Consider the following 21,366-nt stretch of genomic DNA (forward strand, 5'->3'; position numbering starts at 1 on the left):
GAAAACAATAGACTGGCAAAAAAAGCAATTCAAGGAAACACAAAAATGCTACTAGGGTTCCTTCAGCAGCAGTTCTGAAAACATTTAAACAAAAGTGAAACTAGTGATTTTAAAGAAATTATATTAAGAACAGAAAAATCATATAATACCAGTTACTTAGGGAGTTTGGCAGTAGCTCAGCAGGTTAAGTGCATGTGGTGGGCACAAAGCTCAAGGACTGGCATAAGGATCCCAGTTTGAGCCTATGGCTCCCCACCTGCAGAGGAGTCACTTCACAAGAGGTGAAGCAGGTCTGCAGGTTTCTGTCTTTCTCTCCCCCTCTGTCTTCCCCTTCTCTCTCCACTTCTCTCTGTCCTATCCAACAACAATGACATCAGTAACTACAACAATAAAACAACAAGGGCAACAAAAGAGAATAAATATATATTAAGAAATACCAGTTACTTGATATTAGAATCAATATCTATATCAGTAAGCTTGTGAAAATGACTTGAAAAATCCAATCTAGTCCTGCTTGCTATTCATAGAAACAGAAATAAGCTCTAAACTCAATTTAGAGAGCTTATTATAGACACACCCTTCCTGAAAGAATAGGAAAAGTTCATGAGAATGAGCTGGCAGTTCTATATACAAGTACTCATAAAATTCAAGGAGAAAAATAATAATAGTAAAAACAATAATTTAAAAGGAATTTTGAGTAAGCTGGCAGTGGTTCACCCAATTGAGCACACACATTACACAGTTCAAGCCCACACTCTTCAACCTGCAGGTGGGAAGCTTCATAAATAGTGAAGCAGGTCTGTGTGTATCTTTATTACTCTCCCCCCTCTACCTCTCCTTCCCCTTTCAATTTCTCTCTGTCCTATCAAATAAAAATGGGGGCAAGGAGTAGAAAAAAATGACCACAAGGATCAGTGGATTTTTAGTGCCTAGTCCCAGCAATAATGCCAATGGTAATAAATAGATAGATAGATGAATAAATAAGTAAATAAACAAACAAATGGCAATTCAATGAGTCTTGAAACCATTAAAGAGTCTTTAAATTGGTTGCTTCGGTTCATGTTGGGGGAGTGGTTGTAATGTCCAGTGCTCTGAAGTAAAGAGAAAACCACATTTGGATGATGGTCCAGTGGTTCTAACAAATATCATGGGGAAGTGTGAAATTTTATCACTGAGACACAGACTTAAAAAAACAAATTTTTTTTCAATAATAAAATAAAATTAGACAAAATTCTCCTGTCAATTGCATAAAAGAGAATCACATATTCTGAAGAAAAACAACACAATGAAGTGCAAACGCAATTACGAAAAATACAAGATAAGCAAGCTAAAATAAAAAAGAGATCATTTGGAGAAAAGAATTTAAACTTCAAATATATTCCAATGACAGACTTTCAGCGTTTCAATAGGATTGAATATATGGAGTCCAGGGCTAGAAAGAATATGCAACAGTCATAAAAAAAGAAGATTCATAAAATTATAATAAGATTTAAGAAAAAGAATCAAGGAAATGTGTTTGTAGCAGAAAAACAAAGCACTGAAGTTCATAGTTTAAACATATTTCAAGAGACTACAAAAATAAGTACTATGGATTTACTATGTCCAAAGAGGACTTCCAAGAGGAGAGAACAAAGGATAATAAAATTTTATGTAATAGAAAAGAGAAACATAAAAGAGAATTATTTTAACTTCCTTAGATTAAACATGGACTGTCACCTACTGAAAACCACTGAGGCATCATCACAGTCAGGAGGAGCCCATCCTTCTTGACACTGACACTGGAGCTCATGGTCACACACCTACAAGACAATAATCCTGTTAGCTTCCACAGTAGACTGAATCTAACCCCAGATTCCTAATTCAGTCCATTCTGGGAAAGGAACAGCTCCTGCCCTGCAGCCTCTGCACTGTCTACATATTGCATGAAGCAGTAATGGGGATTTCAGTGCAAGGTTCTTAGAAGAAAGTGTTTATTTGAACAAAACTGGTGAGGGGACAGACATGATTCTCATTACATCATGATTCTCATCACATCATGATTCTAATCACTCTAATCACTAAACATTACTTTAGCCTCATCAAAGATGCAAACATGAACAAATTCTGAGAGCATTTAGAAAACTTACAGCATGGCCTTTACACTTGGATGAACAATTGGTCGATTTGTAAGCTCTCTCAATATCCACACATTCAGCATTGATGCAAACCTGAAAGTCATGCGAAAAATGAGAGTGACACTCATACCCAGTGCTCCAGCTCTGCAAATTTCTGTTGGAAGTTTAGCTATATTATTAGCCACTCCTTACTAATGAGCCTACGTTTAATAAGGTAAATAAATAATAGCATTCTTAAGAAAAGAGGAAGATTTTTTTTTATTAGAAAGTCCTCTCTAGAATATTTCCATTCTTCACTTATTTCTTCATGAGTATCCCTTTACTCCACTTCACCAGTCCAATGCTTTTTTTTTCTGTGCCAGGGCTTCATGGCTCTTGGTTCAAATACTTTATTCTTTTTTATTTTATGTATATAGATCTATAAATATACTGAGAGAGAAGAGAGTGTAGGAAGAACACTACAGCAATACTCCACTATTTATAGAGTTCTCCTGGTGGTATTCATGGTGTTTGAATATGTTATGGAGACCTTAGAGCTGGTTAGGTGAATGCCCCCCCCCCACTCCATGACTTTAATTCCTTTACACACACAAAGAGAGAGAGAGAGAGAGAGAGAGAGAGAGAAGAGAGAGAGAAAAGAGAGAGGGAGAGGAGAGAGGGAGAGGGAGAGAAAGAAAGAGAGAGAGGAGAGAGAGAGAGAGAGAGAGAGAGAGGGAGAGGGAGAGGGAGAGAATGAATAACATTAGACATTCCTTCAATGTGGTAGGGGCTAAGCTCAAACCTGGGTAATGTACACAGCAAAGCAACACACTATTTCACCAGCTCAAGTCTAACTTTTTAAGATAGATACTAGTACTGAGTCAAGCATTATACCATACAAAGTACAGATCTTAATGCATATGGATGTGTATGTGTATATGTCACATCATCTTGAATGTAAAAAATAGGTTCTAATGGGCGTCAGGCGGTACACCAAGGAGTTAAGCACAGGTGGTGCAAAGTGCAAGCATGGGCATAAGGATCCCAGCTTGAGCCCCCGACTCCCCACCTGCAGGGGAGTTGCTTCACAATCGGTGAAGCAGGTCTGCAGGTGTCTTTCTCTCCCCCTCTCTGTCTTCCCCTCCTCTCTCCATTTCTCTCTGTCCTATCCAACAACAATGACATCAATAATAACTACAACAATAAAACAAGAGCAACAACAATAACAGGTAATAAATAAATAAATATTTTAAAATAAGTATTATTTATATAAAATAAGTTATTATTGTCATAGTGGTAGTTAAGACATATTAGGAACATGAACTGGAGGGAAGTTCAATAAAATTAACCTTACAACCCAGTGCTAAGTACACAATAGATGGTTATTACATATTATTACTTTGGAAGATATGCTCCATGAAATACAAGGAAGCCTTAAGAAACAAACAAAATAAAGAGGACAAATCCAACCTATAACTTCAACTTACCTTCTTGTTTCCACACTTAGTCCCATTGGCAACCATGTCTACTTCTAGCCTGGGGTCTTCAGGATCAAATGTTCTACATGTCTGGAAAGTTACTATTCGTCCATTCCAGGGCAAATAATTTGACCCTCCTTGACAGAACAACTTCCCACACATAACATCGCTGTGAAAAATCCAAATTTTGCTATAGTTATAAGGCCATCATATAAATTTCAGTAGCATATGTACACAAATCACTCAGTAACTATCACTATTATTTCTCCTTGAAGCAAACATTTCTAGTTTGTTATATTCATTTTCCTTACTTCAGAATTAAAACCACTGAATATTTGTAAGGACATTGTTACTCAAAAAAAGCTCATATTTCTCTTGAAGCTTCCCCACTGCAGGTGGGGGCCTGGGCCTTGAACCTTGTACCTTGTACACTGTAATGTGTGTGGTCTACTAGATGTGCCACTACCCAGTCCCTGGAGCATTTTTCTTACACTTGATAGTAGCTTCTAGTTAATTGATGTCCTAGGTTCAGATTTATTAAATGGAAAAAAAAAGCTCAGATTTCCCAGATCACACGAACATTTTGTTACTGCCATCTGCCTAAATTCTGATCAACAGGAAGAAAGTAGATTTTGCTGCTTTATTTTGCTTGTGGTTTCAGGACTCCACAGTTCTCAAAAGCCTTTTTCTTTCCTTATTCCTTTTTAGTTTCAGACATATAGAGGGGTTAAGAGAGCAAAGGTGAATCAACACAAAACTATTCCTAAGTGATATGCAGGACGTCCACATGTGGCTTTGGGGGCTGGCTCAAACTCTGATCCTCAAGCATGGGATACTGTGGACTTTATTTGGTCACTGTTTCTTAGTCCTCAGAAACTGAATATTGACAACCCATCTTGTCAGTGATCAATTGGTCCTTTTGCTTATTGAGATGTGAAAACTATAAACCAGTGTAGATCAAGAGGAACACTCAAAATAGTGGTCCTGGGTTGGGTGGTGGTGCACTTGGTTGAGCACACACATTAGTGAGCAGGACCAAGGTTCAATCCCCTGGTCCTCGTCTGCAGGAGGAATGCTTCACAAGTGGTAAAGCAGTGCAGCATGACTCTCTCTCTCTCTCTCACTCTCTCTCTCTCTCTTTCTCTCTCTCCTACTCTATCTCCCTCTTCCCTGTCAATTTCTGTTTCTATACAAAATAAATTAAATCATATTTTTGGAGGCTGGGCGGTAGCGCAGTAGGTTAAGTGCACATGGTACTAAGCACAATGACTGACCTAAGGATCCCGGTTAGACCCCTCCCCCGTGCCCCACCTGCAGGGTGGTTGCCTCACAAGTGGTGAAGCAGTCTATCTTTCTCTCTCCCTCTCTGTCTTCCCTTCCTATCTAGATTTCTCTCTGTCATATCCAACAACAATAACATCAATAACAACAATGATAAATAACAAGGGCAACAAAGGGGGAAAAAAATAGCCTCTAGGAGCAGTGGATTTATAGTGCAGGCACCGAATCCAAGTGATAACCCTGGAGGCAAACAAGAAAAAAAAAATAACACATATTTTTAAAAAGTCAAAAAAGAAAAAGAAGTAGTGGCCTTATGCATGATGGATCTGGAATATACAAGAATGGTGGATTCCTAACATCATAGGATGTGTTTTTAACTCCACTTCTATATTATAGATAGAATAACTACATTATTAGTAAGGACATAATTTATTTTCATGAATTGTAGCCAAATCAATCTCTTGACCATAGGTGTATCAATAGAAGCTAAGTCTTGGATGACACTCCAAGGTATCATGTAGGTCTACTGAAAGACATGTTTCTGCAGATATAAATTAAATTGATCAACACACCATAAGGTTATTCATTCACCACCAAGGTGAATAAAATAACAGCAATAAATTATAGCCCATGGCTTCAGGCAGAAGTCCCAGTTCTGAGAGAAGCAGCTTATTTTGGTGCCTCTCATGTTTCTTAGCAAATATGATTGAAGAGTGAAGGAAAACATATGCTCCAAGTTTGACAATATTTTTCTTTATTTACTTTGGTCAAGTCTATAAGGAAGATTCTGGGGCACAGGGAATCCCAGGCTTATTCACCACTATATCCAAGGGCAACTAAACAGTGACTAAGAGGACAGCCTATGAAAAAGAAAAAAAAATTGAGGGGGGGGGGCGGGACAGTGGTGCACCCAGTAAGTAGAGTCTGTACATTACTGTGAGCAAGAATGAGGAGGGTTCAAGACCCTATTCCCCACTTGCAAGGGGAAACTCCACCAAAGTAAAGCAGTGCTTCAGTAGTTGCTCTTTCTTTCTCCCTCTCAATGACACCCTTCCTTCTAAAATTCTGTCTCTAATCAAAATAGAAAGGAGGGGGGATTGGCCTCCAGGAGTGGCACCAAGCCCCATTGATAACCCTGGTGGTAATAAAAAATAAGAAAAGGAGGAGGAGGAAGGGGAGGGGAGAGGGGGTTTGGGGAAGGAAGGAGGAAAAAAAGCAATGCTTATGTCTTTACTTTTTTATTTGTCTATATTTAGAGAAATTACCTAGTACTGATTCGGAGGATTATATAAGACAACGATGTGTACATATCTGTGAGGAAAAGTGAAAGTATCTTATTCTCTTTTAATCACCACTTCTTCAAAGACATGCTGCCCTTTTTTTTTTTTAAGGGGCATGAAAGTTCTAAGATGGAAGCTCCAGGTGTTTTTTTTTAATATTTATTTTATTTATTTATTCCCTTTTGCTGCCCTTGTTGTTTTATTGTTGTAGTTGTTGTTGGATAGGACAGAGAGAAATGGAGAGAGGAGGGGAAGACAGAGAGGAGGAGAGAAAGATAGACACCTGCAGACCTGCTTCACCGCCTGTAAAGCGACTCACCTGCAAGTGGGGAGCTGGGGTCCGAACCGGGATCCTTATGCCGGTCCTTGTGCTTTGCGCCACCTGCGCTTAACCCGCTGCGCTACAGCCCGACTCCCAGACATGCTGCCCTTTTAATTAACCAATTAATTAATGTACTTATTTATATTGAGGACAGTGGCACACCTGGTAGAGCATATGAGTTACCATGTGTGAGAATCCAAGCTCAAGTCCAGATTTTCACTGGCAGGGTGGAGGTGGGGGATTCACTAGCAGTGGAACAATGCTGCAGGTGTCCTTCCTTTTCTTTCTCTCTACTTCAATCTCTCACCACCTATCAAATCAAATAAACTTAAAGAACATCTATACTGAGAATGTTAACTATAAGAACAAAGAGTAGGCTAGAATGACAGTCCATATGGTGAGTCTGAGCTGGAACCCGAGGCTCTAAACATGTTAGTCCTTAGTTCTCTCCTAAGCCATTTCCTTAACTGTGATATATACTGTCTTTCTTCCACCACAAAGGTGTTTGATTTTACATAACCTTCCCCCCCTTGTGGACTGGTTCTGTTTTTCCACAAAGGAGAGACCATAGGATGTATTGTCTTTCAGGCCCAGACTCACCAAAAGATAACCACATGTCCAAAATTTAGTTTGTTTGGTCTGCTTACACAGGAAAAAAAAAAAAGTGTTTAGCAGAAAAACTGAAAAATTTAACTTTGTTCAACTTCTCATTATCCATTAATTTGCATGTATGAATTTTAATGCAGATGTAAGGAATACAACCGATTGTAATTTTTTTATTGCCACCAGGGTTATCTCTAGATCTCAGTGCCTGTATAATGAATCCACCTCTCCTGATGAACCATTGTTTTCCTTTTCCTTTCTTTCTTTTATTTGATAGGATAAAGAGAAATTGAAAGAGAGGAGAAGATAGAAAGGGAAGAGAAAGAGTGACACAGGTAGCACTGTTCTACTTCTTGTGAAGTTTCCTTTCTGCAAGTGAGGAATTTGAAGTGGATCCTTGTTCATATTAACATGTATACCTGATCAGGATTTTTACAGTCAGAGAGAGACAGAGAGAAATGATGCTATTTTTATTGTGTCTGTTTTCTTTTCATTAGAAATATAAAAAAGTAAAACAAATTATTTAGGTAAATTCTCAACTTTTTTTCTCACTATATGATTTCTTCATGTAATCCTATGACATGTATAACAAAACTTGGCAAGCATTGAATTCCTTGAAGTAGACTGATATTTCTAGTCCTAGAAGCATAATGAAAGAAACCCAATGCAAAACAAAACAAAACAAACTAATAAAAACACCCGGGTCAGGTGGTGGTGCACCTGGTTAAGCGCACACATTACAGTCTGCAAGGACCCAGGTTTGAGGCCCTGGTCCCCACATGCAGGAGAAAAGCTTCACAAGTGGTGAAATAGAGTTTCAGGTGTCATTTTGTCTCTCTCCCTCTCTGTCTGCCCCTCCCCTCTCAATGTCTCTCTATCTCTATCCAATAATCTCTATCCAATACTAATAATGGAAAAAAATCCTTAAATCATACTAAATAAATTTCCACCCAGATCTATTCTCTATGTCATGCTTATCCTAGTCAACAGTTGGTATACATGGAATGGTCTGAAGCACCTGCCATCAGGGGCTAGGAGAAGTAAATAATTAAACTTTTCTTTTTGCCTTAGTGCCTAATCTAAAACATGGCACATAAAAGCTATTCAATGATTACATAGTAAATTAATGACATCCAAGTTCACTTTCTTTTTAAATGAACATGTCAGAATGTACAGCTGAGGATGAGCCATTGTGGAGTCCATGAAGAAGGAAGAATCAAACAACATGGCCACTTACTTAGCTTTGCAGGGAATGCGTATGTCATCCACTCTGCGACAGTACCCATACTTTGACCCACCTTCATTCTTGCTGTAACATGCCTTATTAGCAACCTGCGATGCTAAAGTCAGGTATGATTGATGGAGACATAGTGAAAAGAAAACAGAGAAGAAAGTCAGTCCTATAAAGGCTTAGTGGCAAATAACCCTAACATGAAAAGTGTTATTTTTTAATATTTTTTATTATTATTTACTTTACTTTTGTTGCTCTTGTTTTTATTGTTGTACTTATTATGTTGTTGCTATTGATGCCATTCTTGTTGGATAGGACAGAAATGGAGAGAGGAGGGGAAGACAGAGAGGGGGAGAGAAAGATAGACACCTGCAAACATGCCTCACCATCTGTGAAGAAACTCCTTTTTTAACTTAATCCTATTGACCATTCTCAGGCATGGTTTGCTATCTAGAGTTGGCTTTTAACTGTGTACCTCAGAACATTGCTCTGGGGTTTTTCTCTCTTTCATTTCATAAATAAATCTAACAAAACAGAGGAGACTTGGCTCTAATATAAAATCATCTTTAAAACATTCTCCTTCTATTAAAATATTTGAAAGTAACTGGATGATAGCCTGAAGGTTAAGAAAACTTGTCTGAATATGAAGAGAGTAGAGAGAGGCTATCATTATGTTAATAGTTCACACACAGGTGGTGGGATGTTATCTTCCTGTTCTGCATACAGTGAAATCCACCTGCTATGCTTAGTCAAACTCCTCTGTACCAAGCATAGTAGTACTAACAACATATGAATTTTTTTTATGTAATGTTATTTATCTCCAACAGAGGGGCAGTAGAATATAGTGGTTTAGAGCACAAGTGATAAGTACAAGTGAGCAAATATGTGACCTTGGGAAAGGACCTTATTTCTTAGTTTGCTCTAAAGCAAGATGTGGGTATACATACACACAAAAACAATTTATATTCAATATTTATGTACAATTTTTATATAATAAAATATAAACATATAGTTACATATTTGATAAAAATCTATATAAATAAATGCAGATAAATGAGGAATATATATATATGTTGGAAAAGTCATAACACATTTTTTCATAGAAAAATGTGGCATGACTTTTCTAAGATTTCAAATTAAATCCTACTTCATAGGGCTTTGTTAGTCTAAATGAGTTAATGCATGTGCACCAATAAGCATAGAACTTGGCAAGTGGTCGATAAATATTAGTCATTCTCAGTTTATCAATAAATTAATGAAGGCTGATATTGATTAAATTGCAAAGAGGGAGAAGGAAAAGTCAGACTTTATACCTAGATATATCCTAGTCTAAAATCTATGCTTTTTCACTGCATTGGACTCTTAGAGATCATCTACTAAACAAGACTAGTGTGGAGAGTTGAATATTATGTTTGTAAAAATATTAGTCTAAAAGAAATATTCCGAGGGGGTCAGGTGGTAGTGCACTGGTTGAGTGCACATCTTACAGTGAGCAAGGATCCAGGTTTAAGCCCCTGCAGCAGTGGAGGAAGCTTTACAAGTGGTAAGGCGGGGTTGTAGGTGCTTCTCTCTCTCTCTCTCTCTTTACCCCTGCCCTCTCAATTTCTCTCTGTATCTATTTAATAAGTAATGAATATATATATATTAACAAAACTTCTCTGATGATAATACACAGATCTCAAGAAAAAATATCAAGCCTATTATAGTTTATAGACTTAAACCATTTTAAATAAATATCATATTTCAATGTTTGTAAATATAATTACCATATTTTCTTTACTATTTATAACTGAGTACCATTTGTAGATCCCTTCTGATCACAGAAAACTATATGCACTAAAATAACTAATGAGGCATGGGTAATTGAGGAAAGCATATTCAAATAACAATACTAGAGCTATTACACTAATATTGGGGAATGTGTCCTTCATGTAGCTGGTGTCACACAGCTTCAAAAATTAGCTTAGCTCATTAACAACAACATAAATGTTTCTGTTCTCAGATATCAAAAATTTTACATTTTCAGAGATACAGGATTTTTTTTTATTATCTTTATTTATTGGATAGAAGCAGCCAGAAATCAAGAGGAAAGGGGTTGATAGGGAGAGAGACAGAGAGACATCTGCAGCCCTGCTTCACCCCTCATGAAGCTTTCCCTCTGCAGGTGGGGACTAGGGGCTCGAACCCGGGTCCTTGCGCATTGTAATACATGCACTCAACCAGGTGTGCCACCACCCGGCCCCGATACAGGATTTGTATAGGGTAAGGAGATAGATACACTGTAATTTATCTAAGCTTATTCTTTTTTATTTTTTAATTATTTTATTTTACTAGTGATTTAATAATGATCAACATGACTATGGGATAAGAGGGTTGTAATTCCCTACATTTACTCGAGCTGGGTCCTGCACATTGCACAGCAGTGCACTAACCAAGTGAACAATTTTGCCAACCCAACTTGCAGTTGATTAAAAGGAAAAGTTTCACACTCTGTGGAGCATTTTTTTGTTTGTTTTTTTGTTTTGTTTTCTCTTCTCTTTGTTTTGATTCTCTTCTAAGTGGTAGAAGATCTTTCAAAAAATTGGATATCCATTTGATTTAAGATCCAATTTTTTTTAATTTGTAATTTTGTGTAAGCAAAGCTATTTCTCTAGTCTTTATAGGAGTTGCCTCCTGTTACTGTTCGCTAGAGCTGCTCTGCTCCAAGCTGACTTTTTTCCAGCTACAGGAGAGAGAGAGAGAGAGAGAGAGAGAGAGAGAGAGAGAGAGAGAGAGACAGAGAGAGAGAGAGAGAGAGAGAGAGAGAGAGAAATTGAAGGAGAGAGGGAAGGAAATCACAGCATCCAAGTCTCCTACTGTGTAGTGGATGTCAGGTTTGAACCAGAGTCAGGTGCATAACAAAACAGGCATACTATCTAGGTGAGTTATCTTGCAGATCCAAGAACTGGCTTTTCATATGGAATTTAAATCTTCTTCCCAGCCATGCTAAAGGAATATGTTCAATGTAAATTCAGTAGATAAATCTGAACAATCAGTAAAACCAGATCCTATACTGGGGGTATGGAACGACCTGCCCATGTTTAACAGAGAAGTAATTACAGAAGCCAGACCTTCTGCCTTTTGCATCCCATAAAGAATTCTAGTACTCTCAGAGGGATAAAGAACAGGGAAATATTTGGTGGGTGGGGTTGGTCATGGAACTCTGATGGCAGAAACTGTATGAAATTATACCCCTGTTATCTTACATTCTTGTTAATCATTGTTAAATCACTAATCCATTTTTTTTAAATCAGGTCCTGTGTTAAAACACACTGGGAATATAATTATGAACTCACTGGTATTTCCCTGATAGCATTGCAAAGTCTGTAAGTTCTATTTAAAGCTTTATAGAGGAGGCAGGTGGACGCATCAGAAAAAAGTAGTAGTAATTACTATAGTGAATTATTACCTGATAATGGAAGTGATTTTTCAGTTTTTTTTAATATAGTTTATTGTTAATGAAAGATATATAGAGAGAGGTGGGAAAGAAAGGGGAGTTAGAGAGAAAGAGAGAGAGATAAGTACTGCTCAACTCTGGTTTATGATGGTTCTGGGGGATTGAACATGGGACCCTGGAACCTCAGGCATGAAAGTGTTTTACATAACTAGTATGCTATCTCCTCAGTGTCAAGATTAGGAGAGTTTTAAATCTATGCTAATTTTATTTTGTTGTTGTTTATTAGTTTTTTGGTTTTTTTTTCCTGCATATAGTGAAGTTAGCCAAGAAGTGATGGGTCTTTGATCAGCAAAGCTATCTCTGTTTGCACCTGTAGCTCAGTGTGTCTCTCTGCAGGAAGTGTAAACAGGGCAGGCCAGAGTCCAGCACCCAGTACCAGTTCTTCCTGGTACATGGAGATTATCAAAGTTTACTCCTCAAACTCTCTCATGTGAACCTACTTTGATAAAATGATTTTATTTAAACTTTTTTAAAAGACATCTGTCTGCAAGTTTTTTTATTCTTCTTTGAACATACTGTGAATTGGCATTTTTTTCTGCTTTCTTAAATAATTTATTAAAGTAGGTTCAACAACTTTGAGAAGTTTCTGGTATGTGATGATGTCCCCCTTCAGATATTTTATGGGGGACCAAATGGTGGTGCACCTTATTGAGAGCACATGTTACAATGTTCAAGGACCTAGGTTCTAGCCCCTGGTCCCCACCTGCAGAGGGAAAGCTTCAGAAGTGGTGAAGCAGTGCTGCAGGAGTCTCTCTGTCTCTATCCCTCTCTATTACCACCTTGCCTCTTGATTTCTGGCTGTCTATTCAATAAATAGAGAAAGAAAATAAAAAATATGTTAGGGGTTATTTTTCCTCTTATAAATATTTCTTCAACCACTTAAGTAGAATTCTCGAAGTTTTTCAGGAAATAGGATAGGAATTAAATATATTTAATATGGGATATATTAAATATAAATATATTATATATATCATATTCATGAAGTGCCTGCACCAATAATCCATTGCTCTTGGAGGTCATATTTTTCCCTCTTTTTGTTGTCCTTGTTGTTGTATCCTTGTTGTGGTTATTATTATTGTTGTTGGATAGAACAGAGTGAAATCAAGAGAGGAGGGGAAGACAGAGAGGGGGAGAGAAAGACAGACACCTGCAAACCTGTTTCACCGCCCATGAAGCGACCCAGCTGCAGATGGGAAGGTGGGGGATCGACCCGGGATCCTTACATGGGTTCTTGCGCTTGGCGCCATGTGCGCTTAACCCTATGCTCTACTGCCCGACCCCCCAGAATTGGTGTTTTTAAAATTGCATTTATTATGGAGTTTCTTAGCATGGCTTAATCTTTGCTTAAAGCATGCTAGTTTTTATTTATTTATTTTAATTCTTTCTTTTTTTATTTGATAGAGCAGACAGAAATTGAGAGGCTTTGGGAAAGAGAAGGGCGGGGGGACAAACCTGCAGTGCCACTTTACCACCTATGAAGTTTCTTCCCAGAGGTGGGCTCTGGGGATTTGAACTAGAGTCCTTGCACATAGTAATGTGTATGCTCAACTGGGTGTGCAACTGCCCAGCCCTGTGTAATGATCGTTTCAATTATTCTGTTTTATTTATTTATTTATTTATTTACTTATTTATTTATTTTTAATGGTATAGTCAGGGAACACAGTCTCTTAAAACTGCAACTGTAAACAAAACTACTCTTTAGAAGTTTTATTTTAATATTTATTTATTTATTCCCTTTTGTTGCCCTTGTTGTTTTATTGTTGTAATTACTATTGTTGTTGTTGATGTCATCGTTGTTGGATAGAACAGAGAGAAATGGAGAGAGGAGGGGAAGACAGATATAGGGAGATAAAGACAGACACCTGCAGATATGCTTCACCACCTGTAAAGCGACTCCCCTGCAGGTGGGGGTCAGGGGGTTTGAACAGGGATCCTCATAATGGTCCTTGCACTTTGCCCCACATGTGCTTAACCTGCTGTGCTACCACCATACTCCCTGGAATTTTATTTTTTATAGTTCCCTCTGCATCTTTAGTTATCCATTGCTCCCAATGTTCACATCAGAGCATTCTCAGATCTTTCTCTCTGTCTCTACACAAACACACACACACACACACTCAACACACATTCACAAAATTTACAATTTTTTACTTATCTGAAAAGACTCTTAGTTATGTTTGCCAAGTAAAGTGAGTTTCAGCCAAACAGAATTTTGTTTTGCATACATCTACCTCAAACTCTGCATGAGGCATACTGATGTCTTTTAAGAATAACGTTCATTGAAATTTTTTAAAAACATAGTCGCCTTTAGTTTATATTCTAAACCTAGTAACTCTAAACACGACCTTACACCATAAAACTGTACTTATTCTGGATTTTGAGCAGTGGTGTAAATTCTAAGAAAGTAGAACAGAATATTGCTTTGGTCAGGTTTAAGTATTGTCATCTGAATACCCAGCTCAGGGGCATCGTTCCTACCTGATCCCCACAGCTCTGTGCACTGTTCCTGCAGTGTAGGGCACGTCCCCATTAAGCAGTAGCCTTTCCCATTTTGACACGGAAAGCCATTGACTCGGAATCTGTCTTCAGGACAAATACTAGATTTTCCATCACACATTTCTGGAAGGTCACACTCATCTTTTGCTGCTCTGCACACAGTGCCAGGTTTTTTAAACTGCAGAAAAATAAAAATGGACAGAAACCTGCTCGCTCTTTCTCCCTTCCTTCCTTCCTTCCTTCCTTCCTTCCTTCCTTCCTTCCTTCCTTCCTTCCTTCCTTTCTTTCTTTTTCACTTACCCTAATATCTTGCAACTGGTATTTCCCCTTGCTCCCTATTTTTTGGGGAAGATTAGAGACAGAGAAACAGAGATACTGTGAGAGAGACAAAGAGTGAAAGATACCACTGCACTGAAGCTTCCTTTAGTGCAGCAGGGGGCTGAGTTGTGCATGTGGCAAAGCAGCACACTGTCCAAGTGAGCTATTTCAGTGGCTCTTCACCCGTTACTACTGGGACTCAGTATCTGTAAAATGACTTCACTGTATCCAACGGACACTGTATTCAATTTTTCTTTCTCTTTTCTATTTTCAGTGACAAATAGAGAGGGAGAGAGAAGAGGTGGGGGAGGGGAAGAGAGACACCTACAGCGTTGTTCCACCTCTTTGAAGTTTCCCACCTAGCAGGTGGGTACAAGGGACTTGAGACTTCAAGTCCTTGAGCATGGTAACATATGTGCTCTATTGGGTGCACCAGTGCCCAGCCCCAATACCAGATGCCACAACTTTTTAAGCAGTCAATTATTTCTGCATACAGGGTGCAAACACTCTAGAAACACCAATGAGAAAAATATAGAATAAAACCAAGGAAGATCTTACAGATGCAAAGAAGGAAGTTTTTTCCCTTTGTCAAAGATTTTCACAGAGATTTAAACCTGCAATTTCAAAGATTTATTGCAGTGAATCTTCTGTGTGAAGGAAGGTTAAGTTTACAAGCACCAAATCAACATGCTGCGAAATTTTCCCAGGCATCACATTTCCTAATCCTGAATTCCTTTTGTTGTATGCTTGGCTATTTCTTTTCAATTTACTTGTAGTGATAGAATGATTTATTATGAGGGAGAAATAATAGAATATTCATTTTGTATATTTATTCCATTGTAACTTAGTAATGTCAGCCATGTCTTTATTTTAGTAAAACAGGTCTTTTCATCTACACAAAGTTGAAGGCCCATTTGTGGACATCATAAACATGCTTCTATATCATCAGAAATGCTCAGGAACCAGAGAGGTAGTTCAGTGGCATGTCCAAGTTTGAACCCAAACACCACAAGGGTGATGCTGATGTCTTTCCCACTTTCTATCTCCTTATCTGTCTGAAAAAACAGATCAGAGAAATTGTGCACTTGCAAGGCCTCTGCTGCCCCCAAGATATCCATCATATACTCACTAGTGACAGAATAAAATTTAAGTTTGAGCTGGAGCATATAAGACCTTCAAATGCCATTCTCACTCCTGCAAGTAGACTCACTTTCTTGCCAACTGTCACACAAGCTTATAGATTCTGCTCTTTGGTTTTGCTCTGAGTCATCTCTTTTGATTTTTTTTTCTTCTTTTTCTGTCTACTTGAGTAAATGACTTTTCAGACTAGTTGAGAGTCTCACTTCCCACAAAGCCTTAGTTGATTTCTTCAACAAAAATTACATTTGTGTCTGTTGAGGAAAAAGCTTGTAATTCAGATGTGAAAGACCTGGGTTTGAATGTTGGCTCTGCCAGTAGATGGGTGTGCAACCTTTGAAAATGAATTTACTTGTATCCACATGAAAAAAAATCATGTAAATTATTGTTTCTCTAGTAAAACAACAAAAACTAAAAAGAAATAAAATAAATTTACTATTTGAAAAATACATTTCATAGAGAAGGATGAATAAAGGATGATCGCACTCATGGACAGATGTTGCAAAATAAGAACAGAAAGGGGAAACACAAAAGAAAACTTGGACTGCGTTTGATATAGTATAAAAAAAGCAAAGAATTTGGGGGTGGGGGGGTGTTCAGCTTCTGGTGCCTGATGGTGAAGGGATATCTAGGCTGGGGGTTGAAAGTGTTTTGCAGACAACTGAGACACTTTATTTGTATTGACAACTGTATTTACTGTAAACCATTAATCCTGAAGTAAAAACAAAATCAAAAAAAATTTCTTAATAAAGCATCTAATTCACAAGCTCTTTATGAAAATTCAGTGAGTGAAACTATGTGGGAAGCACTGCAACATATTTATATTGTAATATTGTCCTCAACATCATCTACACCTTGACAGGTATCACATTCTCATTTGTTACAGAAGTTCACATCAATGCCCCATGGAAATCAGTTCTTGGAAGTCAAATGCTACTTTTTATCTTCTATATATTCCAACAAATAATGCTTAATAAACAATTGTTAAGCATCATTGGTTCTCAAATTGTATTCCTTTCAGCTTCCTTTATTTCTCTCATCTCCCTCTGACAAAAATAAATCTACTCTACTTTCTACAAGTTACAATGTCACACACTTTCCTTATACAGCTTCTGAGCAATTAAGATGTATGAATTCTCTAATAAGGAAAATCAATTCCCTGACTTCAGGATTCAATCCAATTAAGGAGACAACTTTATAAACAAATGATTGTGCTAACATTACATTATATGTAATGATAGCATATCAAACACAAAAACTTAAAAGAAAACTAAAAAAAAAACTGTCAAAAATAAGTGGCATATAATTTAATTCTTGGGGGCAGGGGTAGATAGCATAATGGTTATGCAAAGAGACTATCATGCCTAAGGCTCCGAAGTCCCAGGTTCAATCATAAACCAGAGTTGAGCAGTGCTCTGGTTTTTCTCTCTGTATCTTTCTCTGCATCTCTCTCAAAAAATAAAAAAATAAAAAGATTATTTATTTTAAAAATGTAATTCTTGGGGATAAAGATAAAAAATCCCCATATCATTAAATATTTTCCCACTAAACATGTAAAAGAAAAATTTAACAAATGATGAGATTTAGCACAAAAAGACAAGTAAAGAGTCAAGAGGAACATAATGGAGCATTGCCTTTGGAACCACCCATAATGGAGTTTTCCACTTAGCAACTCTGTTTGCTTTTCTCCTGGGAGCTCTATTCCTACAAAAGCAACTTGATAGCACCACCTCAAATAAAATAGGTCATGTGTATAAAGCACCGAGATGAGGTCTAGATTAACAGCAGGTGGTATTATTTTGGACTTAAAACATTCTTAATGCCTATTTCATATAAAATAATTCCTAGGTTTTAATATAAAGTTTAATATTTAGTTAAATCTAAAATACTAATATCTTAAGATAATAGTTACCTGGCATTTTTCACAGCATTCCCCCAATGCACATTGAAAGCGGGATTTGATTTTACATGTTTTAGCATCACAGCAAATATTGGTACATTCCTAAGAAATGTCAGAAACAGATACAAGTGTGGAATTATATGGTGCTCACATTTCAGTAAATGGTATAATTCATTCATCACACAGACTGTAGAGTCTTAAAATGGTTTTCAGGAAAGTAAAGGATAAAAATAAGCTTCAGAGAAGAACCAAGACTTGGGGGCAATCATGATTTATTGCTTATCTGAATTATAACTACACCATTTTTACCATTTAAAATATATTTTATAGATCCCTCCATCATCCTCCTATAGTCATATTAAAGACTATTTTTTGGCAAAATGTGAAAGCAATACTTTGATAGTTAAAAAATTAATATGAATTCCAATGAATATGAAGACACTATGTCAGCCAACCTCCAGTAGGTTTTTATAAACCTCCATAACAGTAAGAAACCAACGTCTGTTGTTTAAAATTCCCAGTATGATATTTTTTTTATGTCAATCCAAAAGAACTAAGACACTTTTGAAGAGACATTAAGAAATCACACACAAAAACTTGCACATGGTGGGAGTCCGGTGGTAGCGCAGCGGGTTAAGCGCACATGGCACAAAGGGCAAGGATCCGGGTTTGAGCGCAGCTCCCCACCTGCAGGGGAGTCACTTCACAGGCTGTGAAGCAGGTCTGCAGGTGTCTATCTTTCTCTCCCCCTCTCTGTCTTCTTCTCCTCTCTCCATTTCTCTCTGTCCTATCTAACAATGACAACATCAATAACAACAATAATAACTACAACAACAATAAAAAGACAACAAGGGCAACAAAAAGGAAAATAAATAAATAAAATTTAAAAAACTTGCAAATGAATTCTATAGCAACTGTGTTCACAGCAGCCCAGGTACAAAATGATTAACATAAAATTGCATCAATGGGAAAATGGATATGCAATTTGTAGCTTACTCATACAATGAAATATTCAAAAATACAAAATGATAATCAGTGAAGGAATGTAAAGATAAAACATGCTGAGTTAAAGACACTGAACATAAGAATAAAGAAAATACTTCCCAGGTATACAATTTGACAAAACTGACAAGTTAAATATGATGGTTAAAATAAGATTAGTTGTTACCTGAGTTAAGGCTTGCTATAGCTTCAAAGAATTTCAGTGACTTTTCAAGGGTGATGAGAATGTATAATATATTTTGACTGTGGTGATTACTTCACACGTATATACACTTGTCACACTGATTGAACTGCTTACTCTAAATGGATTTATGTTACTGTGTGCAATTTATACCTCTCTAAAGTTTTTTTTGAAAATCTGCAATAAAGGGGTTTGTGCGGTAGCACAGGAGATTAAGTGCACATGGCACCAAGCACTAGCATCAGCATAAGGATTCAGGTTCCAGCCCCCAGCTACCCACCTTCAGGGGGCTTGCTTCACGGGAAGTGAAGTGGGTCTGCAGGTGTCTTTCTCTCCCCTTCTCTGTCTCCCCTCCTCTCTTGGTTTCTCTGTCCCATCCAACAATAACAACAATAAAAATAATGGCAACAAGGGGGAGACAACAAAATGGGAAAAATGGCCTTCAGGGGCAGTGGACTCGCAGTGCAGGCACTGAGCCCCGGCATGTGGACTCGCAGTGCAGGCACTGAGCCCCGGCATGTGGATTCGCAGTGCAGGCACTGAGCCCCAGCATAAAACCTTGGAGGCAATAAAAAAAAACCTGCAATAAATTGCATGGGTTGCAATTGACTATATTTTCCACAAGTAAAAATAAAAAGGAGCCAGGTGGTGGCGGGTTAAGCACACACGGATCCAAGTAAGGATGCAGGTTTGAGCCCCCAGCTCCCTACCTACAGGGGAGTCACGTCACAGGCGGTGAAGCAGGTCTGAAGGTATCTATCTTTCTCTCCCCTCTCTCTCTTCCCCTCCACTCTTTATTTCTCTCTGTCCTATCCAACAACAATGACAGCAATAACAATAACAAGGATAAACAAAGACAACAAAAGGAAAAAAAATCGATCAATCATGCCTACCTACACAATCAAAGAATATAATTTGTTCAACTCATCCATTTCATACTTATCCAACAATAATTTAAGCTTTAGTATATGGGCCAAAGATTTAAAAAACAATTCCTCATCTATTTTTGACATGTAATTCAATTCTATGTAAAGCAATCTACTTTATCTTGGTTTGCCTGCCTTATTGCTGAGAAATCAGCCACTGGCACAAGAGGTGGGGGAACCTCCTACCTAAGAAACTTCTTCCTGTAAGAATTCTTCTTCCAGACTCCCAAAGAAGAATTTGGGAGATAGTACAGAGGTAGGGAACCTAAATTTTATGCTGGAGGCCCCAAAGGTCACAGGTTAATCTTGTCATCTTTATATGCCTGAGCTGAACAGCTTCTCTGGTCTCTTTCAGCACTACAAATACAATGCTCCTGGTCAGCAATTTTTCTTTTTTTTTTTAATTCAATAGTGCAGACAGAAATTGAGAGGGGAGAAGAAGGAGAAAGAGGAGGGAGAGGAGGAAGAATAAAAAGGAGAGAGAGAGAGAGAAATACCTGCAGACCTGCTTCACTGCTTGTGAAACATCTTGCAGGTGTGGGGGGGGTCGAACCCTAATCCTTGCAAGGATCCTTATCCTTAGTACTATGTGTGCTTAGCTGGGCACACCACCACCCAGCCACAATAAAATCTTTTAAAAGAGAAAGCATGTTAAAAAAAAAAATACCCGGTTTGAACTCCCGGCTTCCCACATGCAGGAAAGTCGCTTCACAAGAAGTGAAGCATGTCTGCTCTTCCCACCTCTGTCTTCCCCTCCTCTCTCCATTTCTCTCTGTCCTATCCAACAACAATAACAACAATAACAATAAAACAACAAGGGCAACAAAAAGGGAATAAATATAAAAAATAAAATAGAATAAAATCAAATAATAAGGTGGAGCAGATGGTAGTGCACCTGGTCAAGTGCACACGTTAACATGTGCAGGGACTCTGGTTTGAGCTGATGCTCCCCATTTACAGGGGCCAAGCAAGTACTGCAAGTGCCTCTCTCTCTCTCTCTTCCTATCTCCTCTCTCCCAAATTCTCTTTGTCTTGTTAAAAAATAAAGGAGGGAGGAGAAAACAAGCAAACAAACAACAACAATAAACAAAATTAAAATGTCCACCAGAAGCAGCGGTTTTATGGTGCAGGCACTGAGCCCCAGCAATAACCCTGGAGGCAACTGAAAATAAATACATGAGTGTATTGCACCAAAAATCCTGGAAGACAAAGGAGGACCTAGAGGGGTGTAACAGTTACTGTTGACTGTAAACCATCAATTCCTCAATAAAGAAATTAAAAAACAAATAAATAAACAACAAGGATCAGTAAAACAGCATGCTTGGATAGTATGCTGCTTGGTTATGTTCAAGACCCTGGTTCACATCCATTGACTGAAGCTTTGGTGCTGTGGTCACTTTTCCTCGTTTCCTCTCTTCCTATCTCTGTGTCTCTATCTAAAAATAACTAACTATATACATAAATAAATCCCAAGGAAGAACAATATACTCAGTCTAAAATTTTCAGACTTGGGAATTCCTCTCCTGAAGAGCTACCCAAAGGAAACAAAACCACCTATTGGAAGAGACCTATACTACAAAGCAACCCAGACACCCAGACAGGCGAGTGGATAAGAAAATTTC

The 21,366-nt window shown here is 37.9% G+C and overlaps 1 protein-coding gene across 4 annotated transcripts in view; it reads right to left on the minus strand.

Annotated features, from left to right (window-relative positions):
• Positions 1-21,366, minus strand: part of ADAM28 (ADAM metallopeptidase domain 28) — an 81,227-nt gene that overhangs the window by 11,631 nt on the left and 48,230 nt on the right. For all 4 annotated transcript variants that reach the window (XM_060178863.1, XM_060178860.1, XM_060178862.1 and 1 more), the window contains 6 exons: positions 17,648-17,737; positions 14,263-14,458; positions 8,295-8,397; positions 3,581-3,740; positions 2,127-2,207; positions 1,721-1,799 (listed from right to left, as the gene is read on the minus strand). In XM_060178863.1, coding sequence (XP_060034846.1) covers positions 1,721-1,799; positions 2,127-2,207; positions 3,581-3,740; positions 8,295-8,397; positions 14,263-14,458; positions 17,648-17,737 — 709 coding nt within the window. The remainder of the gene's footprint in view (positions 1-1,720; positions 1,800-2,126; positions 2,208-3,580; positions 3,741-8,294; positions 8,398-14,262; positions 14,459-17,647; positions 17,738-21,366) is intronic.

Source organism: Erinaceus europaeus, chromosome 19 (assembly GCF_950295315.1).
Source record: "Erinaceus europaeus chromosome 19, mEriEur2.1, whole genome shotgun sequence".
NCBI classification, from domain to species: domain Eukaryota; kingdom Metazoa; phylum Chordata; class Mammalia; order Eulipotyphla; family Erinaceidae; genus Erinaceus; species Erinaceus europaeus.